Below are 27,199 nucleotides of genomic sequence, written 5' to 3'. Positions count from 1 at the left end.
TGTGTCTGAGTCATTGTTGCATCTATTTACAAAATAGCTTAAATTTTTGGCAATGGTATTGTGAATGAACTCAGGCCTTCTATTTTTTAATTTTTTGTTTTTGCAGTGCAGGGAATTCTAGATTCATAACAGGTGGGAAAGTTGCTTAATTTTAGTTTGAATATGAATTTGGTGCCCTGATCCATTATTATTGTGTTGGGGACACTGAACTTCAGTATACAGTTATTATAATTGTTTGTGTTATTGTAACCACTTGCTCATTCAGGATGGCAGCTATCAAAATGTAACAAAGTAAAATGGTTATCATATAGTGGTTATCCACTGGTGTTTGGTTAAACTGATCCAAATGTTTATTTCTACCATTCCAAATGGCTTGGATGTCTCTGGTAATCATTAAAGCGGTAATTGTTTGTTGTTCTAATTGGAACATTGTGCAGATGACAAACAATTCTTCACATACTGCTAAATGTCCCGTCTTCATGTCCTCCACCATTATCATTCAACAAACAATGCCAGGTGTTGTTGTTCACGTACATGTCAAAGGTTAGATGGCCGAGCCAGGTACGAAATTATGAATTAACAAAGTGTGGAAGGGAAGGAAAGGTGTTTTATTACAGAAGAGTTCTCTTCTTGCTCAAGCTCAGTTTAGCAGCCATCTGAAAAATCCCATGAAAGAGAAATTGAGACAGGGAAATACATAATTTGCTGTTATTCCAGGAGGACTTACCTCTCAATTGAAACCTCTTAATATCTCGATAAATATACCATTTATTGTGTATATGAGAGAGGAATGGAAGAAATGGATGATGGATGAAAACCACAGGTAACTTTAAAATGGTTTACAATCAAACAAGTGTGTCATTGGATAAAACAGTCGTGGTCTAGAATGGGAAGATACATTATTATTAAATCTTTCAAGAAGTGTGGCATACGTAAAACTCCTGATGGCAGTGAAGAACATATTAGGTATGAAGAGGACAAAGATGACGACGAAGTGGAAGAAGAAAAAAAGAAGAAAGTTCTGATGATGATTTTCAGGGATTTTAAAGATAAGTTCGGTTTTATAAACTAAGAATTTTTTAGTTTGGCTTTGTAGTCTAATAATAAAAATCGTAAAAATGTTACTTTAAGAAAATGGTTATAGTCCATAGCGTCTTATAGTCTTTAAAATATGTATTAAAAAGGACATTGACAGCCCTCATGTATCCGAGAAGAAATGTGTGTAATATTGTACATATTGTATGTCTATTGTCTGCAGTGCTATTGTTTTCTTATTTTCTTTGAAGCTTTGAATGTAATATTTTATGTCTTGTATTTATTTTCGAAGTTAAGCATTGTCGGGCGCGGCCGGCGCTTGGATGGGTGACCATCCAACTGCTATTCGCTGTTGCCATTTTTCTGGGTGCACTCAGTGGCGTGATGCCAATTTAGGAGCTACTCGACCGAACAGTAGCGGCTCCGGTCAAAGAAAACCATCATAACGACCGGGAGAGCGGTGTGCTGACCACACGCCCCTCCTATCCGCATCCTCACCTGAGGACGACACGGCTGTTGGATGGTCCCGATGGGCCAATTGTGGCCTGAGACGGAGTGCTCTCTCTCTCTCTCTGTATTTATTTTGTTTACACTATTATTTGTTTCTCTTCTCTTTTTGCCCATGTAATAGTGTATTCATAGACTTATCCTACATTACAGTACATTCTTTGCAAAAATTGTAATTTTACAGTTCCAAATACAAATCAAACCAAATAAGATGAAATCGTGAAAGTATATATTAATACGGTACGGTAGACGTGTGTGTAGTGATGACCATTCGAGTCGAATGTAATAAAATATTGACGTCTGTATCTTTTAGACACGTTCGTATAATCTAATAAATCCTTACATCATTCGCAATTTATAGGACAATTATGAATGTTGACAACAGAATCTTCAGCTGACTTGCGATATAATGGCGTTCGCTGAAAAAAAAAAAAAGATGAGGCTGCATGTGCAAGTTTTTAAAGCATGAGGTGGTCCACCTTAAAGTTCAGAGATCCTCGTCTATTCCATTAAAAAGTATTTCTTTGCTGAGATATATGCCATCTTTGACTTGCCGATCATCTGGTCGCAAGTCAAAACATGGAATTTCACGAGAAAGTGCAAGTGTATTGTTGGCCTTGACAGGTGATAATAATTTGTGGAGGTCCGGCTATGAGCAGTCAAAATGTGCGATTTATAACGTGAAATTAAGACCATGATAACAAATTTGTAACTGATGCCGCGTTTAAGAAAAAGACTCTGATAAACAAAACTCTCGTGACCTTTAAATCGTAGAACGTAAGTTCTATACGTACCTCATTAAAGTTAAGGATTGTCAGACATTATTGGAAGTGGTGTTTAAATTAGAACATAAGTGGAGAAATATCTAGTGAAAATTTTTCGTTGTTGATATTTCAGATGAGATGGAACCGGCACTTCGTGGTGTATTGACTAGCGAGTGTGAAGAACGGTGAAACACTATTGTGATACTGTCATGTTAGGAGAATATGAAAACGGATAGGCGTAAAATGGTATCGATGGAGTCACAACAATTCATAAGGACGATTGAGTGGGAAATGATGGACAAAAAGAAGTTTGTCCCTTTGAGTATGTTGAGTTCATTCTCCATTAGATGCTTCCTGTACCCACTAACAGTAATCAAAACTAGACTTCAGGTCCAACGACACGATCAGATGTACACAGGTGAGAGCAACAACGTTTTTAGTCTACAACACTGGAGAGGAATTTCCATGCTGTTTCAATGCTATCACAATGTGTAGAATTTTTTATTGGTACTATTGGTAATCTCTTTACTACTCAGTAATCCTTACAAAGCATCACTGTTATGTTACATATGTTATGAGTTTCTTAGTACAGAGTTTCTGTCTTGGCCCAAGAAATATTTCTGCCTGGTATATGCAGTCTGAACTGTTAACTGTCATCATATGCAACATCGTTATAAGTGAAGTGGGAAAAATATAGAGCAGATGTTTTGCTACTAAATCTTTCACCAGCTTGAAATAATTACATAAAAATGATTGGTACAATAAATGCTAGTTACAATCTGTGTTGATTGTGATATATATATTTTTATGAAGTTAAAGTGCATCTCTTTTTGCCCTCTTTGTGACAGGCTAACAATGTATAGCTTCCATGTTATTTTTTAAGTTTCTGTGAATATTGTATCTATAACGTAATGGAATTAGTAGGTTATGGCTGAAGAGCGTTTTATAAAATGCGTGCTATGAGTGTTAATCTATGGTTGGTTCTTCTAAAGAATGCTGTTGTGTTCCATGATTTTTCGTTTTGAAGTTACTAAGATTTCTGCTAATTTGTAGGTAAGTTGTATGAGCAATGTATGGTTGTTACGGGAACAAAATCTTTGCATCAAACATGGATCTTGTCCTCTAGCGGATTCGGGTGCATGTTCTAAGACTCTCAAAAGTAGAGAGTTTCTTTGTTAAAGAGTTAAAGCTTGATTTAAAAGAAAATCTTTCAAGTAATCTTTCAGAGTACAACATTATGTAGTGTAATGAAGATTTGGAGGCTTATCAGCTGCCATAAATTCCCTTGCATCAGCTGTTGTATCACTTAGCAATTAACTGTCTATACTATTATGAAAGTCTTGGAATTATTTAATATTTCTTTTTTTCTTTTTCTTTTTTTTTTCCTTTTTTTTTACGTCATGTTGTCAGTCATGACTTCCTGGCCTCTACTATCATTTTTACTGGTTTCTTCATGTTGGGACCATGATAGTTCAGCAGTGTATGGGTTAATTACTTCTTTTATGTATTGTGGATCCTTGTCAGACAGCTTTTGCTATGAGGAAGCTAAACAATATGACAGTATGGCAACGACATCAGTAAATACACCCGCTAACAAAGATACAAATGATGCGAAAGATTTCACTCCAGCAATAAAATGAAACTAATGGTATGACCATGGGAAGTAGGAGGTTTCAGCCAGGGACAACATAAATATACAAGAAGAAGAATGTCACCATAAAAAAAGAAAATCCTCTAAAAGAAACTTAACAAAAAATACAAAAACCCACAGTGGGAATTGAATATGTAATTTGACCTATGTAGCTCAAACAAAAACTGTCGTACCAGACACTTTATCCGCTCTCTAAATGCATGTTCAGTGACCGTCCCCTCCACCCAATCATGAACAACTAGTGAATTTTACACTGTATTTTACAGACTATAAAACATACCTTTTTCTTTGAAACATTGCCTCCAAAATTCAAGTGCATCTTATACTCAAAATTAATATGAAAATGTCGAGTGTTTGCTTTAAAATTCCCACCAGTCTTAGAAACGGCCGTATATTTGATGCTGCGGGGTGGGAAACCTATTTCTATCTGGCAACAATAGATTCAACTGGGAGCAGCAGTGCACCAATGCCACAAACATGAATTTGCAGGGATTCACAAGCTTGCTAACACTGTCTTCCTGTCACCCTACCTTCACAAATCCAGAACACTGTCTAGACTATGATGCATCACTGCAGTCTGCTGTGCCACTGAACGTGAACTGAAGGTGATTCGGGTTATTGGTAAAAGTAAAACACTGTTGTTAGCAGGTAGTTTTATAATGGAAAAAATAAAAGGTACTCATATGATATGGACTATAAATTGAAAGTAGTAGCATCTGTGAAGAGGGCAATGATGATGACAAAGAGGGAGGAGGAGGAAGGAGGTTAGTTTGGTTTTATAAACTAAGGATCTTTTTAAGTCTGACTTTGCCGTCTAATAATAAAAATTGCAAAAATGTTATTTTTCTAAAGTGCAACAAAAAGAGAGAGAGAAATGAGAAATTAACAATTTAAAAGCATAAAACAAATCAGTAACCAATAACGAATGACATTAAAATAACTCACTGTCAAGGCAACAAAAACAAACCCTTGAAACATTAACACACAGCACTAACTCCAGTGCTGTACTAACACCACTCACAATCAGTTTAGAAGCATGAACGCCCCACACTAGAGTGCACCAACACCACCACCTGTTCCAACACACACTCTGCAGACACAACCTATTTCGTACATGCTGTGCCTCAGTGATGTCACACAACATATTTGTCTCACAGATCCAAGCACACAGGTGGAATCAGACCCTTTGGTTGGCCTTTTTAACAGACAGAACAAATGGTGGCAGCATCATCTCTGCTTCTTTCAGTGTTGTCAAGCAATCTGCATCAATTTTGGGTGAAGGCAAATAAATTTTGCCTTGATTGTAGGTTCATATCAGCATGGTGGTTTTAGGTTGAAGAAAGGGATAAGTTAACATTGCGATACCACACCTATAGACTGATGTCGTTGATGTGGCAGAGATACATACCTTCAGAAGTGACAACAGTTGACATCACTAACCTGAAAACGCAAAATTTGCTAAACAAGTAGCACTCACTGGAAACAGGGGTTTTTGGACTGGGAATGTTCTTGATAATAAAGCCTTCAAACATATTAAAAACTTGACAGTATCAGCCTGCAATGAGAGAATAAGGTGTTTTGATCATAGATATAAATGTAACCTATAGACCAATACAACCTGCACCATGTTGGCCACTTCAGAAAGCATACTGACAAGCCTTTACATCCAAAGCTACTTTCGAAACCAGTCAAGAGTGCACAAGAACAGAAGTGTTGGGTCCACACATCATATTGTCACATATGCGTCAGATGAGTATGTGCCAAGCAAGATCGTAAGAGATGGAAAAGAGCCACCGTGGTACAACAACCGAGTTAGAAAACTGCTGCGGAAGCAAAGGGTACTTCACAGCAAACATAAACATAGCCAAAGCCTTGCAGACAAACAAAAATTACGCGAAGCGAAATGTAGTGTGAGGAGGGCTATGCGAGAGGCGTTCAATGAATTCGAAAGTAAAGTTCTATGTACTGACTTGGCAGAAAATCCTAAGAAATTTTGGTCTGATGTCAAAGCGGTAGGTGGATCAAAACAAAATGTCCAGACACTTTTTGAACAAAACGGTACTGAAACAGAGGATGACAGACTAAAGGCCGAAATACTAAATGTCTTTTTCCAAAGCTGTTTCACAGAGGAAGACTGCACTTTAGTTCCTTCTATAGATTGTCGCACAAATGACAAAACCGAGCGAGGTGGCGCAGTGGTTAGCACACTGGACTCGCATTCGGGAGGACGACGGTTCAATCCCGTCTCCGGCCATCCTGATTTAGGTTTTCCGTGATTTCCCTAAATCGTTTCAGGTAAATGCCGGGATGGTTCCTTTGAAAGGGCACGGCCGATTTCCTTCCCAATCCTTCCCTAACCCGAGCTTGCGCTCCGTCTCTAATGACCTCGTTGTCGACGGGACGTTAAACACTAACCACCACCACCACAAATGACAAAATGGTAGATATCGAAATAGATGACAGAGGGATAGAGAAACAATTAAAATCGCTCAAAAGAGGAAAGGCCGCTGGACCTGATGGGATACCAGTTCGATTTTACACAGAGTACGCGAAGGAACTTGCCCCCCTTCTTGCAGCAGTGTATCGTAGGTCTCTAGAAGAGCGAAGTGTTCCAAAGGATTGGAAAAGGGCACAGGTCATCCCGTTTTCAAGAAGGGACGTCAAACTGATGTGCAGAACTATAGACCTATATCTCTAACGTCAATCAGTTGTAGAATTTTGGAACACGTATTATATTCGAGTATAATGACTTTTCTGGAGACTAGAAATCTACTCTGTAGGAATCAGCATGGGTTTCGAAAGAGACGGTCGTGTGAAACCCAGCTCGCGCTATTCGTCCACGAGACTCAGAGGGCCATAGACACGGGTTCACAGGTAGATGCCATGTTTCTTGACTTCCGTAAGGCGTTCGATACAGTTCCCCACAGTCGTTTAATGAACAAAGTAAGAGCATATGGACTATCAGACCAATTGTGTGATTGGATTGAAGAGTTCCTAGATAACAGAACGCAGCATGTCATTCTCAATGGAAAGAAGTCTTCCTAAGTAAGAATGATTTCAGGTGTGCCGCAGGGGAGTGTCATAGGACCGTTGCTATTCACAATATACATAAATGACCTGGTGGATGACATCGGAAGTTCACTGAGGCTTTTTGCAGATGATGCTGTGGTGTATTGAGAGGTTGCAACAATGAAAAATTGTACTGAAATGCAGGAGGATCTGCAGCGAATTGACGCATGGTGCAGGGAATGGCAATTGAATCTCAATGTAGACAAGTGTAATGTGCTGCGAATACATAGAAAGATAGATCCCTTATCATTTAGTTACAAAATAGCAGGTCAGCAACTGGAAGCAGTTAATTCCATAAATTATCTGGGAGTACGCATTCGGAGTGATTTAAAATGGAATGATCATATTAAGTTGATCGTCTGTAAAGCAGATGCCAGACTGAGATTATTTTGGAAGAATCCTAAGGAAATGCAATCTGAAAACAAAGGAAGTAGGTTACAGTACGCTTGTTCGCCCACTGCTTGAATACTGCTCAACAGTGTAGGATCCGTACCAGATAGGGTTGATAGAAGAGATAGAGAAGATCCAACGGAGAGCAGCGCGCTTAGTTACAGGATCATTTAGTAGTCGCGAAAGCGTTACGGGGATGATGGATAAACTCCAGTGGAAGACTCTGCAGGAGAGACGCTCAGTAGCTCGGTACGGGCTTTTGTTAAAGTTTCGAGAACATACCTTCACCGAAGAGTCAAGCAGTATATTGCTCCCTCCTACGTATACCTCGCGAAGAGACCATGAGGATAAAATCAGAGAGATCAGAGCCCACACAGAAGCATACCGACAATCTTTCTTTCCACGAACAATACGAGACTGGAATAGAAGGGAGAACCGATAGAGGTACTCAGGGTACCCTCCACCACACACCGTCAGGTGGCTTGCGGAGTATGGATGTAGATGTAGAATTATGGGCGAAGCTCCACACATTTGCAGCCACTGTAGTTCATGGCATCTCTCTCTCTGACGACAACTGTGCTGATCCCACAATCATTACTGAATGTTCCATGGCACACTTGGCCATAGTGTCTGCACGCAGGACCTACCATCCTAATTTCCTGGCCTGGAAATGCCTAGCGGATCAGGACTTTTTACCTGGCCATGCACAAGGCTTTAAATTGTACAATGTTCCATTTTAGCGAAAGCAAGTGCTGCAGCTCTTTAGCAGAGGGTCGAGACATGGCTCATGTACCTGATAAAATTCATAATAAAGTGCTCAAACACATTAACAATGAGTGTGAATTGCATCTTCAGGTTTTACAATTGTATTTAGCAGGAAGAGGAATTTCCTCTCAGTGGTAGCAGAGTGTTGTTATTTCTATCCTGAAATTGAGAGAAGACCCTCAAGTTTTGACTAATTATTGGTTAATCTCAATAATGGATGAGCTGCGTAAATTATTTGAAAGAATGGTCAACCAACAACTGTGTTGGCGCATGATGAGTCAGAGGATATACATTGCAATTTCAAGTGCCTTTTGGGCATTTGGTTACACCAGAGACCAACTGATTCATCTGGAACCTGCAATGTGCAGTGCTTTCCCACATTGTTAACAACTGACTGCTGTGTTCTTTGACCTACAGAAGGCGCACATTACGACCTGGCCTCAAAATGTTCTGTCTGAGCTACGGGAGTGGGGCTTTTCTCCAGAATTTTCTATCCCTCCAATGATTTCAAATCTGGATAGAATCGAGCCTCAGCAACCAATATACACAGGAAATTAGGGTCCCTCAGTGATCGGCTCTGCAGTCAGCAGTATTATGAGTGCAGAGGGACCAATGGTGTCACTGTATGTGGACAACCTTTGCCTGCATTAGCTTTCCATAATAGTTGGGAGCTCCAATGTTAGGCACGTAATGGGGCCCCTTAGGGATATGGCGGCTAAGGAGGGGAAGAAATCCAGTGTGCACTCCGTGTGCATTCCGGGAGGAGTCATTCCTGATGTGGAAAGGGTCCTTCCGGATGCCATGAAGAGCACAGGGTGCAGCCAGCTGCAGGTGGTGGCACATGTCGGCACTAATGACGTGTGTCGCTTTGGATCTGAGGAATTTCTCTCTGGATTCCAGCGGCTATCTGATTTGGTGAAGGCTGCCGGTCTTGCTTACGAGATGAAGGCAGAGCTCACCATCTGCAGCATCGTTGACAGAACCGACTGCGGACCTTTGGTGCAGAGCCGGGTGGAGGGTCTGAATCAGAGGCTCAGACAGTTTTGCGACCGTATTGGCTGCAGATTCCTTGACTTGCGCCATAGGGTGGTGGGGTTTCAGGTTCCGCTGAATAGGTCAGGAGTTCACTACACTCAGCTGGCGGCTACACGTGTAGCGGAGGCTGTGTGGCATGGACTGGGCGGTTTTTTAGGTTAGAAGGCCTCGGGAAAGTGCGGGATGGGCTGCAATGTCAAAGGGTGCTTGGCAATTACAGGACGTGCTTGGATCAAGGAACAGTCGGAATTATAGTTGTAAACTGTTGTAGTTGCGCTGGAAAAGTCCCTGAGCTTCAAGCGCTAATAGAAAGCACAGAAGCTGATATCGTTATAGGTACAGAAAGCTGGCTAAAGCCTGAAATAAGTTCTGCAGAAATTTTTACGAAGTCTCAGACGGTGTTCAGGAAAGATAGATTAGGCAGAATTGGTGGTGGAGTGTTGGTGTCTGTCAGTAGTGGTTTATCTTGTAGTGAAGTCGAAGTAGATACTCCGTGCGAATTGGTGTGGGTGGAGGTTATACTTAACAGCCGAATTAAGTTAATAATTGGCTCCTTCTACCGACCCCCAGACTCCGATGATACAGTTGCGGAACAGTTCAGAGAAAGTTTGAGTCTCGTAACAAATAAATACCCCACTCATACGATTATAGTTGGTGGGGACTTCAACCTACCCTCGGTATGTTGGCAAAAATACTTGTTCAAAACCGGTGGTAGGCAGAAAACGTCTTCCGAGATTGTCCTAAATGCATTCTCCGAAAATTATTTAGAGCAGTTAGTCCACGAACCCACGCGAATTGTGGATGGTTGTGAAAACACACTTGACCTCTTGGCCACAAACAATCCAGAGCTGATAGAGAGCATCATGACTGATACCGGGATTAGTGATCACAAGGTCATTGTAGCTAGGCTCAATACCATTTCTTCCAAATCCATCAGAAACAAACGCAAAATAATTTTATTTAAAAAAGCGGATAAAGTGCCACTAGAAGCCTTCCTAAAAGACAATTTCCATTCCTTCCGAACTGACTATGCGAATGTAGATGAGATGTGGCTCAAATTCAAAGATATAGTAGCAACAGCAATTGAGATATTCATACCTCATAAATTGGTAAGAGATGGAACGGATCCCCCGTGGTACACAAAAAAGGTCCGAACGCTGTTGCAGAGGCAACGGAAAAAGCATGCGAAGTTCAGAAGAACGCGAAATCCTGAAGATGGGCTAAAATTTACAGACGTGCGAAATTTGGCACGTACTTCGATGCGAGATGCCTTTAATAGGTTCCACAACGAAACATTGTCTCGAAATTTGGTAGAAAATCCGAAGAAATTCTGGTCGTATGTAAAGTACACAAGCGGCAAGACGCAGTCAATACCTTCGCTGCGCAGTGCCGATGGTACTGTTATCGACGACTGTGCCGCTAAAGCGGAGTTATTGAACGCAGTTTTCCGAAATTCCTTCACCAGGGAAGACGAATGGAATATTCCAGAATTTGAAACACGAACATCTGCTAGCATGAGTTTCTTAGAAGTAGATACCTTAGGGGTTGCGAAGCAACTCAAATCGCTTGATACGGGCAAGTCTTCAGGTCCAGATTGTATACCGATTAGGTTCCTTTCAGATTACGCTGATACTATAGCTCCCTACTTAGCACTCATATACAACCGCTCGCTCACCGATAGATCTGTACCTACAGATTGGAAAATTGCGCAGGTCGCACCAGTGTTCAAGAAGGGTAGTAGGAGTAATCCATTTAACTACAGACCTATATCATTGACGTCGGTTTGCAGTAGGGTTTTGGAGCATATACTGTATTCAAACATTATGAATCACCTCGAAGGGAACAATCTATTGACACGTAATCAGCATGGCTTCAGAAAACATCGCTCTTGTGCAACGCAGCTAGCTCTTTATTCGCACGAAGTAATGGCCGCTATCGACAGGGGATCTCAAGTTGATTCCGTATTTCTAGATTTCCGGAAAGCTTTTGACACCGTTCCTCACAAGCGACTTCTAATCAAGCTGCGGAGCTATGGGGTATCGTCTCAGTTGTGCGACTGGATTCGTGATTTCCTGTCAGGAAGGTCGCAGTTCGTAGTAATAGACGGCAAATCATCGAGTAAAACTGAAGTGATATCAGGTGTTCCCCAGGGAAGCGTCCTGGGACCTCTACTGTTCCTGATCTATATAAATGACCTGGGTGACAATCTGAGCAGTTCTCTTAGGTTGTTCGCAGATGATGCTGTAATTTACCGTCTAGTAAGGTCATCCGAAGACCAGTATCAGCTGCAAAGCGATTTAGAAAAGATTGCTGTATGGTGTGTCAGGTGGCAGTTGACGCTAAATAACGAAAAGTGTGAGATGATCCACATGAGTTCGAAAAGAAATCCGTTGGAATTCGATTACTCGATAAATAGTACAATTCTCAAGGCTGTCAATTCAACTAAGTACCTGGGTGTTAAAATTACGAACAACTTCAGTTGGAAGGACCACATAGATAATATTGTCGGGAAGGCGAGCCAAAGGTTGCGTTTCATTGGCAGGACACTTAGAAGATGCAACAAGTCCACTAAAGAGACAGCTTACACTACACTCGTTCGTCCTCTGTTAGAATATTGCTGCGCGGTGTGGGATCCTTACCAGGTGGGATTGACGGAGGACATCGAGAGGGTGCAAAGAAGGGCAGCTCGTTTTGTATTATCGCGTTATAGGGGAGAGAGTGTGGCAGATATGATACACGAGTTGGGATGGAAGTCATTACAGCATAGACGTTTTTCGTCGCGGCGAGAGCTTTTTACGAAATTTCAGTCACCAACTTTCTCTTCCGAATGCGAAAATATTTTGTTGAGCCCAACCTACATAGGTAGGAATGATCATCAAAATAAAATAAGAGAAATCAGAGCTCGAACAGAAAGGTTTAGGTGTTCGTTTTTCCCGCTCACTGTTCGGGAGTGGAATAGTAGAGAGATAGTATGATTGTGGTTCGATGAACCCTCTGCCAAGCACTTAAATGTGAATTGCAGAGTAGTCATGTAGATGAATTGTGGACTGCATAGTACCAAATTCAGGGGGCCTTACAGAAAATATTTAATTGGGCCCTGAAGCACGGGTATCGGTTTTATTTGAAAATTCATGTTCTGCATGTTTGTCGACGCGGCACTGTGCATCAGCTGTTAGAACTTTATCTTGGTTATTAGAAGTCATTGGATCCTTCAGATTTTTAAGACTTATTTTTTACTGTAAATTAACATGGTTACCATCATACCTGTCAGCTCAAGGCAAATTGTGAAAGGAAACTTAATACCCTTTCGGTTCTCAGCAGCACCTACTCAGGCTCAGACCACACAGTTCTTCTATGTTACGAAGCTTTGATTTTATCCTGACCAGAGTACGTATGTGCTGCTTACAGGTTGGCACCACCATCAATACTGAGCTTGTTCGGCCTGTTCCACCACAATACTGTGTTTGGCAACTGGAGCCTTCTGTACAGGCCTTGTAGGTAGTCTCCTGCTGGAAGCTGGTGTTGCACTGCTTAGGGGCAGACACCAGCAACTCTTGGTGAAGTATGTCGTCAGTCTGTAAGGTGTCTACACATCTGTGCTACTCAAATCTGTTTCACACCAATAGTTCAGACTGTTTACGAATCACCCAAAAATAGGTAGACCAACTTTGATATGATTGACAGCTCTATGCAAGGACTTCCAACTGCTCCCTCTTCTCTGTATTCATGGAGATCCCTCTCGGCATCCCTCATGGGATATGCCCAGTCCTAAGATTTGAACAGACCTAAGAAAAATGCTGATTCCACCAGTCTCAGGCAGCTCTTTTGTTTTGTTCTGCCTAACTACCCAAATTCAACAAGCATTTACACGGACGGACTGAAAGTCAATGATAGGGTCAGTGTTGTTTTTACACACTCAAGTGGGCACGAGAAGTATTCTCTGCAGAGTGCATGAAGTGTATAAACTGCAGAGTTGTTAGCCATCTCACAGGCTCTGCAGTGCATTAAAACTCTCATCACAAAGGACTTCCTGTTTCATAGTACTCCACGAGTTGCTTACAAGGCATATCTCAGTGCTACCTCAAAACTTTGTGATCATTAACATCCTAGACCCATTAATTGACCTCTGCAGTCCAGAACAGCAGTAACATTTACCCAAGTCATGTGGATATTATGGGAAGTGAACTTGCTGTCAAATTGCTAAGGAAATGTCAACAGGAGACAAACTTGAATTTGGAGTACCAGGCACAGACTTATGATTGCAACTGTGACATCAGATTTTGAAAACCTGGAATATGGAATGGCAGGCTACCATGACCTTCAACAAGCTCAGAGCTATCGAGAAGAAACTAAGGCATGGCATACTTCTCTCCCAGCCTCTTGGAAAATTGCCCTTGTACTGTGCTGACTGATAATTCGGCACATTAAGCTTACCCATGAGTTCCTTTGTGTCGAGGCCTCCCCTGAATGCAATTGTGGTAATCATCTCAAGATTGCCCATATTCTCACATTGTGTGTGCCCTGCTGGCTCATCTGAGATGAGCAATCAACTCGTCAACCTTACTATCTCAGATACTTCCGGACAATGGCTTAAGAGGTAGCATAGTGGTAAGGATGCCAAGACAGTGAATTTATAACAAAACTTAATTCACCTCCATGTTCAGTGTCAATGGTGGTTTTGTAGGCAATATGCCTTGCCCTGGGATTGTGTCATATATAGTCTCAGGCTACTTTCTCCCTTTCCACTATCATGCATTTTAAAACTTCTGTGTTAGTATTTTATTTATCTAATTGTTTAAGCTAACTAGCTGCCTAGCTTATACAGTCTGCATTTTCTAACCCTATTTTAGTTTCACATGCCATTTTAGTTTTACTGGATATGATGATCCTTCTTGATGTATTCTTCAGTGACTAGCAACAGTTTTTAGCTGCCTGGGTTTTTTATCACTTTTGTCTGGCTAAAGTTACTGTCAGGTACATGTTCAACAACAATGATAAGCTCATAAATCCTAGAGCTGACAAACCTTGTCTCGTTTCATAGCTTCTTTATGTTACTTTTCTGTGAATTGAGAGGCTGACAACCAAGTAGTTTAATCCTTTCAAATCTGCAATCACCACCACCATGGGTGTACAAGCACATTTTAGTGCCACCTGTGGTACCTTCTCCTCGGTAGTCCTCTCAGTATGCTGAATGAGACTCGCCACTGTGATCTAGTGGAATTTCCACGAGACTTGTCGTAGTTTCACTTTTGTATCAAATTGTCCATGTGGAATTGAATATCAATGAATTTTTATTGTGCTCGTCCCTTTGAAGAGTTTACTGGCCTGCCTATGCCTTCAAGTCACTCAGAAAAGACACTGACGAGATGGTGCAGGATTTGTCTCCTGCAATTACAGGTGTGCAGAAGCATTAGTAGATTTTCTACTGGTCATCCTAAGTGGCAGCCTGTACTTTGCTGTTCTGATGAAGTAGCGGTAGCTATTAGAGAACATTGAAGAGTGCTACAATGCCACAGACACCCTTCCTCTATGAGGAGCTTAATTAAGTCTTGTGACATTCCCAGTACCTGTACAGCACTCAGTTATTTATTTTGAAATCTCTCATCTGAACATCCTGAAATATGCTGAAAACTGAATGTAGAAAGTTTAGTGCCAAATGACACATGCTGCACAGTAGTTAAATTACAGTGGTTCCTTTTCACTTCATCTGAACTTTGAAGATGTTGATGGTTAGTTCCAGTTGTTCAGTACAGTTTATACAAGTAGAGAGAATTGCACTTATTCTTTTATGATCTTATCCACACGATAATTCACACAGTGGTAATATATCATTGTAGTAAACACATGGATCATGGGGTCCCGGGTTGATTCCCAGCCAGGTTGGGGATATTCTCCGCCCGGGGACTGGGTATTTGTGTTGTCGCCATCGTAGCCATAATCATCATCATCATTATTTGTGATGTTGGCTAGGTTGGCCTGTATAAAAAAAATTGGACTGTGTAAAAATTGGGACTTTTTATGGATGCTGATGACCGCACATTGAGTGCCCCACAAACCAGACATCATCCTCATCATCGAAGTAAATATAGTGCACATGTTATTGTCATGTAGATATTCGATAATGTAATTAAAACGTCCAATAAGTAGGTTTTATTAAACAATCGCACTTCAATACTGCGTGATTACTTTAACTGCAGTTATTTGAAGGTGCATAGATGTTACATGGTTACTTGGCATTTGCAGACTTTTATAAGTGTGTTAAACAAAAATGTTAAGCAGTTGCTATCTGTGCACAGGCTTTTTAATCAATGTGACATAAAGGTGTTGTGTTGGATAGCACACCCTGAACTTTGACGTGAGATGATAACATTATGGCTCTCTCCTGCAGACTGGCTATTTTGGGCTATTTAGAGACTGGTGTACAGATATTTTTTAATCTCAGAAAGTACATCCTCTACTGGGTAAGTTAGATTTAGCTGTTTTCAATAAACTATGAACTTCAACAGTTGTTCGGTTTATGGAAAGTACTAAATGTTAGTAAATTAAAGAAGTACACGGAACTATCTTCTGCTTCCAAGTTGGGAGTATTATTATACTTAGGAATATGGAATCTAACTTGAGATTGGTTTTACATTGGACTAAATTATGCAAAATTTATTTAGTGGCTTAATTAATTAGTGAGGGACATGAAATGATTAAGAAAAATATAGCAACAAAAATGGTGTCAAAAGTGCAGAATCAAACAAGCAAAAGAGCAAAACTAGCAATGAAAATTTTTAATGTGTGAACCTTCAGGGTCAGTTATCTCGTAAGTTAATGAGTTTTAGATAATTCAAAGTATGACCTCAGAAAGATTGGGATGAATGCTAACATCTTCAGATTCTGCCAAGTGGCTCAAAATTTGTCGTATCATATATTGTAGTAGAACTTTCAAATAGGCATAACTTTTAATTAATTAAGCTTCTACTAAGACTAGTTGCATCATTGAAATCAACATGTTCAATATAACAACCGAGTAATAAATTTAAAAGGAACTTTGCCTAAATAATAGTTTGAAATATTCTAGAATATATTAAATATTTTGTGTGTGTAGTTGTATTGAAAATAGAATGACAAATTGGGCAAGGATCTGCTTATTGACGAAAGTGGAAGACCTAACAGATCGAGAGTTTCCAGCAGGTTTTGTCTCAATACAAACAACTTGGAACAAAGGACAGTTTTTAATTTTAAAAAGCAATGTTAACGACAGTATGTGCACATTAGTAAATCAAAGCATGATCAGTCTGTAGACTGTTTTGTACAGCACAGTGCGTTGCTGTGCATGGTCCTGATGGACGTGGTATGCTGTTGCTTTCCTCCGACATTTGAACTGACTTACCCAGCCAGTTATTGGGGGATGTATATGGTTTAACATGGATTCCAAAGAGTGCATCCCCAATTTTTGACAAAAAACTCAACCAGACTATTTTACCTAATTTGTTAGGAAGATTAGTTAATAGGTGATTCTGGTGGTGCTAGGAATCCTATGACTACTTTCTCAATTCTGATACAGCTTAAGAGAATCTTGATATGCAGCTTACAATCTCCTGAGACTAGTATACAGGCAGAGATGCCTTTGCATACTGATGATACCTAATTACCATACACTTTGATTTACAAAAAGCATTTTATAGTGCTGTCGCATTTTGTTTACATTGCATGAGTGGCATTTTTTTGGGCTACCTACCCATTTGTCTATAGAACTTTTTTATCACTGATTTGTTTTGGGTATGACTTGGCACAACTCCTAGCACCCATTACGTCCAGGAGAACAAAGTCCCACATGGATCATTGCTGAGTGCTACCCTCTTTGATGTTGAAATCAATATTGTAAAATTGCATGCAGATTACTTCTGTATATATTATCATCACTCCACACTGTGGCATGGAAATTGGTACTGTTTTGTTTCTACAAAATCTTGTGTTGTGCTTTTTTCAGGATTTGCTATTCCCACACTGGTATTTACTTAGGAGATGAGCTGCTAGAAGTGGTTAACCAATACAAATTTTAAGATTTATTATTTAACAGTAAATTAACATGGACACCACACAGATGGCAACTAACGGATAATAGAATTAGAAAACGAAATGTTCTCTGTTTCCTCAGCAATGCCTCTTATGGAATTGAGCGGTTTTATTACGATTTTATAAAATGCTTACTTTATCTCGCGTGGACTATGTACATGCGTGCAGAGCATTTGCTTTAACTTGGAGAAATTAAATATCTCCAAAAATCTGCATAACAAAAAAACAGTGTTCCAGATGAGAAGTTAACATTGTCAAAGGAGGCGTGTTTATGCTAAAACTGGCCACCTCCTAAAATCCCCCCCCCCCCCCCCTTTTTCCTTTCCTGCCCCATGGGGGTTTGACTTTTTATTTTCAATTGGGCACTTCACCCCAAATTTTTATTGCAGATTCGGCTTAGAATCCCAAAAATATTTAAATTTTATCTGAAAAATTCTTTTCCATTTGTGATAGATGGCACTGTAATAGCCAAATTCAATTTTTTCTGGTTATTCCAACCAAGAACCAGCGCCTTTGATTTCATATGACATTTTTGATAAAAATGTGAACTTTTTGGTTCTAAATAGATAATTAAGATAGTGTTATGCCTGTGTTGTTCAGAAGTACGATGCAATGTTCCTTCAGACATGAATACTTCTCCGAAGAAACGCTGCATGTCTCTCCTGTACAGGAATATGAGGGTTACTCAAAAGAAACTGAACTGTTTTAAACTTACTTATTCACATTTTAAGCACAAGTGTTCAGTCCCCTTTAAAATTTTCTCCACTTGCACTAATACACTTGTCTAATCTTTAATTCCATTTTGAGAACACTGTTAAAATTCATCTTTTGTGATTCTTGACAGCACCTCAATTTTGTCCTTCACCTTAGCAACATCAGCAAAACACTTTCCTTTCATGTCTCTTTTCATTCAAGAAAACAAAAAAATAGTCATACAGGGCAAGGTTGGGTGAGTAGGAGGGTGAGGAAACAGGGGTCAAACAATTTTTGGTCAAGGGTATTTGAGTAAGGACGTTGTCATGATAAAAAAACCAGTCACCTAACTGCCACAAATCAGGCCACTTCTATTGCACATTGTTGTTGAATCTTTTCAAAACTTCTGAGTAAAAAGCCTGGTTAACTGTCAGACCCTGTGGAACAAACTCTTGAGTGGACTACTCCCAAGTCACTCTTGACAGCTCCACAATTTCTTCAGTGGTCCGCCGTCGATCTTTATTGATGATTGCATGAATGAATGTTTTCAGCATTTTCATGTGTTCGGCCAGTGGAAGGAAGACAGAATGAGGGTTGTTATCAACTGACATTTCACCAGTTTTGAAATGGGAAAACCACTCACAGTTTAATTTCTCCATAGCATTGTTCTTGTACGCCGTTTTTAAAATTTCAAGAGTTTCTGTTCCAATTTTTCCAGGCGAAAAGCAGAATTCCACTGCTGCATGCTGTTCACCACAAGAAGTGGGAAATCCGGGTTAGATTCCCAGTCCAGCACATTTATTGATTGTCATCACTCCATTATACAGCTTATGGTTGTCTATATTCACAACTTCAAATACACTGAAATGCCAAAGAAACTGGTATAGGCAAGCGTATTCAAATACAGAGATATATACACAGACAGAATACGACGCTGTGGTCAGTGATGCCTATGTAAGGCAACAAGTGTCTGGCACAGTTGTTAGCTCGGTTACTGCTGCTACAATGGCAGGTTATAAAGATTTAAGCGAGTCTGAGTGTTGTTTTACAGTCGGTGCGTGAGCAATGGGACACAGCTTATCCAAGGTAGCAATACGAGTAATGGTATGAGTGTACAGTGAATATCAGGAATCCAGTAAAACATCAATTCTCTGACATCGTTGCGACCAGAAAAAGATCATGCAAGAACAGGACCAACGATCGCTGAAGAGAATAGTAGAATCATTTGAAGCATAAGGGCAGCCCTTCTGCGAATTGCTGCAGATTTCAATGGTGGGCCATCAACAAGTGTCACCATGTGAACCATTCAACAAAACAGCATTGATATGGGCTTTCAAAGCAAAGGTCCGCTTGTGTACCCTTGATGACTCTGACACAAAGCTTTATGCCTCGTCTGGGACTGACAACACTGACATTGCACTGTTGATGACTGGAAACACGTTGCCTGTTCGGACGAGTCTCGTTTCAAATTGTATCTAGCGGGTGGACTTATATGGGTATGGAGCCTGCATGTCAGCAGGGAACAGCTCAAGTTGGTCGAGGCTCTTTAATGGTGTGGGGCTTATGCAATTGGAGTGACACATCTAGATATGACTCTGACAAGTGACACGTACATAAGCATCCTGTCTGATCACTTGCTTCCATACATGTACATTGTCATTCTGACAGACTTGGGAAATTACAGCAGGACAATGTGGCACCCCACATGTCCAGCCTTGCTACAGAGTGGCTCCAGGAAAACTCTTCAGAGTTCAAACTTCTCTACTGGCCGTCAATCTCCCCAGACATAAACATTATAGAGCATACCTGGGTTGCCTTGCAACATGCTATTCAGAAGAGATCTCCACCCCCTTGTACTCTTACACCTTAATGGTGTCAGTACCCTCCAACACTACTTCAGATGTTAGTAGAGTCCATGCCACATTGCCGCTTTGTGGGCACAGGGGTTAGAATATGCCGGAGCTATTTCTGCTTGCCTTAAGAGGTGACTAAAAGGAGTCTCTCACGTTTCAGCCTTCATGTGACGGTCACCTGCACGGTTTGACCTCCATTCATCAAAATTTTTCCAAAGAGTGAGCCATTTAGGGAAGGGTGCCTTACATGGTGCATCGTGTCCATTGTGCATTGAGATCTTTAGCCCACTTTCTCGTCGTGGCATTGCAGTCCCACTCATCCTCCAACTCGTGAGCAAGGACACCATCCTGGATGCATTTTCCTCCACCCGCTATGCAGTGTGCACCGACAAGGACTATGGAATTCCTTGCACCTTATATCCAGCACGGTAGCCAGTCTGTTGTGGTGGGGCTGCCATGTAGCCTGTTGGTTGTAGCCCCCTGACAACACATGGATCACTCTGCTGATGCCTGCGCTGTTAACTCCCCACGTATGCCAAGGAGTAGATGCCTGTCACCCAGGGGCATCGGGACTCCCAGCAATGGCCATCCTACCAGGTGGCCTTTGCTGCGGCTGGGTGGCGCCTGTGGGAAGGTCCCCTAGTCGGAGTGGATGGCATCAGGGCGGATCACGCATGATGAAGCGTGCCACATCGTCACTTTCTGGTCATCAAACACCAGCAGTCTCTAAGCTTTCCAAGTCTCAGTACAATGCAAGGAAGTATGATCCTAAATCGTTCCCCTCCCTGGCCACACCAGCGGGGGGAATGCCAGACTAAGGATGGCAGCGAACTTTATAACCTTATTCACCCCGGTACCTCGTATGTATGAGAACTGATGGGGACTCCTTTGCCTCAATGAAGCCTCAGTTTTTTGTAGAGCAATTAGAGGACAAGTTTGGGGAGGTGGAGGGCATGTCAAAAATGCAGTCAGGGTCAGTCTTGATAAAAATCGCATCCTCTGCCCAGTCATGGGCATTACTTGCTTGTGACAAGCTGGGGGGTGTTTTCATTACCATCACGCCTCATAAGAGCTTAAATATGGTCCAGGGTATTATATTCCACAGGGCCCTTCTGCAGTCTGACAACGAGCAGTGCACCATCTTGAGTGACAAGGAGTTAATTATGTCCAGCACATCCATCGGGGTCCAAGGGATATTGAGGTTGCAACCATTGCCTTCATCTTGGCCTTCGAGGGTGACACATTATCCGAGAAGGTCAGGGTGATGGTCTTCCATTGTGATGTAAAGCCATATATCCGTCCCCCATTGCGGTGCTTTAAGTGCTGGAAGTTCGGCCATATGTCTTCCCACTGTTCTTTGAGCATTACATGTCGAGATTGTGGACGTCTGTCCCATCCCAATACTCCATGTGCCCCGCTTACCATCTGTGTCCACTGCGGAGAGCATCATTCCCATTGCTCGCCAGACTGCAGGATTTTACAGCGAGACACGAAAATCATGGAATACAAGACCCTGGACTGACTGACCTACACTGAGGCCAAGAGGAAATTTGAGCACCTACATCCTGTGGCTATGACCTCCTCTTATGCCGCTGCTACGAGAAAAGTTGTAGCCCCATCAGTTCCGCGAGTTCCTGTTGGCTCTGAGCCGGAAGACTACACCTGCCCCCTTGATGGTGGGGGGCACTTCCCCCCCTGTTGCTCCCACACCGCCTACCTCAGAAGCACTGTCCTGCCAACCAACGGGGACACCAGTCCCCACTTCTCAGCCCGAGAAGCGTAAGTCTTCTTCGGCTCCTCTCATTAGGAAGGGGCTTCCCAGGTTTCTGCTCATGGAAAGATGACACCCGCCATTCGATGAAGTGCCCAAAAGCAGCTGGTCATAGGGCTTCATGACAATCCTCAATCCTGGAGCCTGAATCAGTGGAGCCCTCCCAGCCAGAGAAACCCAAGGATCAGCGAGAGAAATTCAGAAAGAACACCCCCAAGACCAAGGGAATTGTGGTGGCACCCACACCACTGCTGCCTACAAGCTCTGGGCCTGAGGATGAGGCGAAGATTCTGGCGTCTGCTTAGGACTTAGATCTCGCCAGACCCTCAGACACAATGGATTAGCCTGTTCAAGAAACAAGTCAGTGGCAGCAGGTGACCCTGAGACGTACACTACTTCATTGAGTGTTTTATGCCTCCCCAGTCTCACTATCACGTCATCCTCCAGTGGAATTTTGGCGGTTTTTTCCACCACCTGGCTGAGCCATGGCAAATGTTAAGCTTTACACCTGCTTTCTGCATTGCCCTCCAGGAAACCTGGTTCCCGGCAATGCGGACTCCTGCCCTTCGTGGCTTCAGGGGATATTTCAAGAACCATAACGAAGAGTGTTCAGTGGAGTTTGCAGCTATGTCCTGAACTCAGTATGTAATGAACCTGTGCCCCTTCAAACTCCTCTTGAATCTGTGGCAGTCAGGATACGGACAATGCAGGAAATAACTGTCTGCAATGTATATCTCCCTCCAGATGGTGCACTACCCCTGAACGTATTGGCTGCTCTGATTGACCAACTCCGTAAACCTTCTCTACTTTTGGGAGATTTTAACACCCATAACCCCTTGTGGGGTAGCACTGTGCTTAATGGCCGTGTCAGAGATTTCAAAAATTTACTGTCCCAACTCAACGTCGACCTCTGCCACTTAAATACTGGAGCTGCCACACATTTCATTGTGGCTCATGGCAGTTACTCGGCCATTTATTTATCAATTTGCAGCCCAGGACTCTTCCCATCTGTCCACTGGATAGCACATGACGACCTGTCTGGTAGTGATGACTTCCCCAACTTCCTGTCGCTCGAGCGGGTTCATGCCCATGGATGCCTACCCAGATGGGTTTTAAACAAGGCAGACTGGGTAACCTTCACCTTTGCTGTCACCGTTAAATCACGCCCACATGGTGCCATTGATGTTGTTATTGAGCAGGTCACTACAATGATAATTTCTGCGGCAGAAAACATGATCCTCATTCTCTAGGGTGCCTCTGGCGAAAGACAGTTCCTTGGTGGTCGCTGGAAGTCGCTGAGGCAATTAAAAAGTATCGGTGAGCTCTACAGGAACATAAGCAGCAGCCTTCCCTAGAGCTTTCAAACAGCTCCATGCCCGCGTTCGCCTGCTTATAAAACGATGGAAACAGGAGTGTTGGGAGAGGTACGTATCGACCATTGGGTGCCTTACATCACCTTCCTAAGTCTGGACTAAGATCAGACATCTTTTTGGGTACCAGAGCCCAACAGGCGTCCCTGTCATTAACATAAATGGCATGTTCCCTACCGACACAAACGTGATTGGTGAGCACTATGCTTGAGCCTCTGTGTCGTAGAACTACCCCACAGCCTTTTGCACGCTCAAACACCGGATGGAAAGTAAAGTTCTCTCGTTCACTACATGCCTCAGTGAACCCTACAATGCCCCATTTACAGAGTGGGAGTTCCTCAGAACATTGCCCTGACGTAGCTCCTGGGCTGGATCAGATCCACAGTCAGATGATCAAACATCTCTTGTCTGACTACAAGCGACACCAACTGGGGTCCAGATCTCTCTACGCTGCTGCAGCTCTACAGATGCCTTGTTCAATCCTGCCTTGACTAAGTCTGGTTTAAGGTTCAGTGGCGTCCTCAGTGTTGAGTGTCCTCGACCCAGTGCACTGCACCACTGTGGCTTTCGCTTAGCGACGTGTGCTTTTAGAACAAGTCCGGTGACCAGTGTCCTGGTGGAGGCTGGAGTCCCTCCATTGCGGATACAACATGCACAACTTCTCGCCAATTATTTTGCACACATTCGTAGTTCTCCTGATAATCTGAATTACTGTCTGCTGTCCCACCCAAGGCAGTGCATCGGTGGCCTAGATCAGGGCTCACGATTGTGGTTCGTGTGCGATCCCTTCTCTCCGAACTGCAGTCCTTCCCTTTTTCACCTCTACTTGAGGTCAATTTACGTACACCTCCATGGTGTCCACCTCGGCAGAAGATTCGTCTGGACCTTTTGCATGGTTCTAAGGACTCCGTTAACCCCGCAGCTCTCCTCTGTCACTTCCTCTTGGTTCTTGTCGTGTTCTGGGGCTCTGAAGTTGTTTACACTGACGGCTCGATGGTTGATGGTAATGTTGGCTTCGCCTATGTCCACAGAGGCCATACTGAACAGCATTTCTTGCCTGCTGGCTGCAGTGTATTCACTGAAGAGCTTGTGGCCATATCTCATGCACTTCAATACATCAATTCCTGTTCTGGTGAGTAATTTCTTCTCTGTTCTGACTCCCTGATCAGCTTACAAGCTATCAACCAGTGCTATCCTTGCCATCCTTTGGTAGCGAACATTCAGGAGTCCATCATTGCCCTGGAGTGGTCCAGTCGTTCAGAGGTGTCTGTGTGGACCCCCAGGAGATGTTGGAATCTCAGGCAACGAACTTGCTGACAGGCTGGCCAAACAGGCTATCGGGAAACCACTCCTGAAGATAAGCATCTCTGAAACTGACCTGTGTTCTGTCTTATGCTGCAATGTTTTTCGCCTTTGGGAGATGGAGTGGCATAACAGTATGCACAACAAACTGCATCTCATTAAGTTGTGTGGAAGTCTTCCCTGCAGGCACGTCGCAGGGAATCAGTTGTCCTTTGTCGACTCCACATTAGCCATACGTGGCTCACACATGGTTACCTCCTCCGTTGCGAGTATCCAACCCCAGTGGCTCGACCTCTTGCTGGACTGCCCACTTTTAGCTGCTGTGTGGCAGACTTTTAAATTTACCAGCACCCTACCTTAATGCCTTAACAGCAGCTTTAGTTTTACGTTTTATTCGCGAGAGTGGGTTTTATCATTTGATCTGAGTTTCAACGCATGTCCTTTGTTCCTGTGTGTCCTCCACCCAAGGGCTTTTAGGTTGGAGGTTTTAATGTGTTGCAGAGTGGCTGGCCTCTCCTTTTTTATTCTCATGATCCGCCAGCCATGGAAATCTGCTTTCTTGTTTTTAATCTCATCTCCCTGTTTCTTGCGTCTCTCTGTAGTTCGCAGTTTGGTCCCTTTCCTCCCCCCCCCCCCCCCCCCCTCCTGCCCCTTTTAAAGCAACCAATCCATGCCACACCGTGTTGTGGCCCTTCTGCATGCCAATTGGCGCCCTACACGATATTAGGCAAGTGTAAGAGTTTCTTTGGGTCTTCAGTGTGTTTCACATATAAATAGATCTTTTTTTTTTCAATTTGGTTTGCAAATTTATTTTTGGAGTGGATCATTTATTGTTCGACATTTAAACTTTGGGGAATACACTGCTTTCAATGAAACCCAGTTTTCTGTTCCATTCAGATTTGATTTCAGTGAGTCCCCTCAAATGTCACCGTCATGGGGACTGATTACAGTGTGGTCTTGTGTCCAACTTCCATAATTCTCACACTGTTCACTACGTGGCTACTGGCAGAACACAATACACAACCATTGTAAGGAAAATAGTGATAGCTGCACCTGCCATGGAGAAACACATACTGAGTGAACACACATTCGCTCCACTGCAATGCTGGAGCCTTTATAAACTCGAACACTGGACAAGTCAGCACCACTCAACTCTGGAGCTTTTTCTAGCACATCTGAAGTAATGGATGTTTTGTTGCACAAGTGAAAATCCTAATAATTTTAATTTTTGTTGATGGGCCATGATCTCATGCTGTAAAATACTTTACTACCGAAGGAAGTGTAATGCCTAAAAACAAAAAGTCATAGAGCAACTGGTACGGGGAACAGCAATAATGAAATTTCAGTACTAGCTCCAGTGGTTCATAATCCACATACCCAAGAAATCACTCACCAGGTAGGAATTGCTTGCACAAGTGTTTGGGCAATTCTACCATGTCTCCAAGCATCAAGAACTTCATGGGAATGATTGCCATCAGAATTGAATGGGGTTTTGCAAGTAGTGTTCTCAGATAAGTCAGCTTTTACAAATGATAGCAAAGTTAATAATCATAATGTGAATTATTGCGATGTGGAAAACCTTCACTGGGTACGCGAAGTTGATCATCAGCGTCCTTAGTCTGTTAATGTTTGATGTGATATCATAGGTGACAAAGTAATTGGCCCTTTATTTTTGGAAGCCATGAAAGGAGAGAGTTGTTGTTGTTGTTGTTGTTGTTGTTGTCGTGGTGGTGGTGGTGGTCTTGGTCTTCAGTCCTGAGACTGGTTTGATGCAGCTCTCCATGCTACTCTATCCTGTGCAAGCTTCATCATCTCCCAGTACTTACTGCAACCTATGTCCTTCTGAATCTGCTTAGTGTATTTGTCTCTTGGTCTCCCTCTATGATTTTTACCCTCCACGCTGCCCTCCAATGCTAAATTTGTGATCTCTTAATGCCTCGGAACATGTCCTACCAACCGATCCCTTCTTCTTGTCAAGTGGTGCCACAAACTCCTCTTCTCCCCGATTCTATTCAATACCTCCTCATTAGTTACGTGATCTACCCATCCAATCTTCAGCATTCTTCTGTAGCACCACATTTCGAAAGCTTCTATTCTCTTCTTGTCCAAACTATTTATCGTCCCTGTTTCACTTCCATACATGGCTACACCCCATACAAATACTTTCAGAAACAACTTCCTGACACTTAAATCTATGCTCAATGTTAACAAATTTCTCTTCTTCAGAAACGCTTTCCTCGCCATTGCCAGTCTACATTTGCCTTTCCTTAATATTTCTTCTAAGATAAATCGTAAGGTCAGTATTGCCTCACGTGTTCCAATATTTCTATGGAATCCAAACTGATTTCCCCAAGGTTGGCCTCTACTAGTTTCTCCATTCGTCTGTAAAGAATTCACGTTAGTATTTTGCAGGTGTGGCTTATTAAACTGATAGTTCAGTAATTTTCACATGTGTCAACACCTGCTTTCTTTGGGATTGGAATTATTATATTCTTCTTGAAGTCTAAGGGAATTTTGTCTGTCTTATACACCTTGCTCACCAGATGGTAGAGTTTTGTCAGGACTGGCTCTCCCAAGGCCGTCAGTAGTTCTAATGGAATGTTGTCTACTCCCGGAGATACCGTAAGTTTTCGCAAGACATGACAGAACATGTAATTTCAACATGATGGTTGTCTGGCACAGCTATGCTGTAGCCCAAGAAACATTAAATCACTATTTCAGCGGTTGTTGGATTGGCTGTCTTGTGTCTAATGCACCACATAATCATACAAACTGTCAACAACAGGTATCCGTACAATCGTCATCTGCATGGAAAAAGGCATTTTTGTCAATGGACAACCACATTTATGATGATGTCAGGGCACCTATCAAGCGCCGTAGTATTTTCTGGATAGTTCTACATCCATAATCACTGTGTTACAATCACTGAC

At 42.4% G+C, this 27,199-nt stretch overlaps 1 protein-coding gene across 1 annotated transcript in view; it reads left to right on the top strand.

Annotated features, from left to right (window-relative positions):
• Window positions 1–2,061: 2,061 nt before the first annotated feature.
• The window catches only part of LOC126365940 (solute carrier family 25 member 44), a 114,460-nt gene continuing 89,322 nt past the window's right edge, over window positions 2,062–27,199 (top strand). The window contains exons 1-2 of the mRNA XM_050008714.1: window positions 2,062–2,319; window positions 2,440–2,724. Of these exons, the coding sequence (XP_049864671.1) occupies window positions 2,529–2,724 (196 nt within the window). The 5' untranslated portion in view covers window positions 2,062–2,319; window positions 2,440–2,528. The remainder of the gene's footprint in view (window positions 2,320–2,439; window positions 2,725–27,199) is intronic.

Source organism: Schistocerca gregaria, chromosome 4 (genome assembly GCF_023897955.1).
Source record: "Schistocerca gregaria isolate iqSchGreg1 chromosome 4, iqSchGreg1.2, whole genome shotgun sequence".
Lineage (NCBI taxonomy): Eukaryota > Metazoa > Arthropoda > Insecta > Orthoptera > Acrididae > Schistocerca > Schistocerca gregaria.
This window is presented reverse-complemented; position numbering and strand designations above follow the sequence as displayed.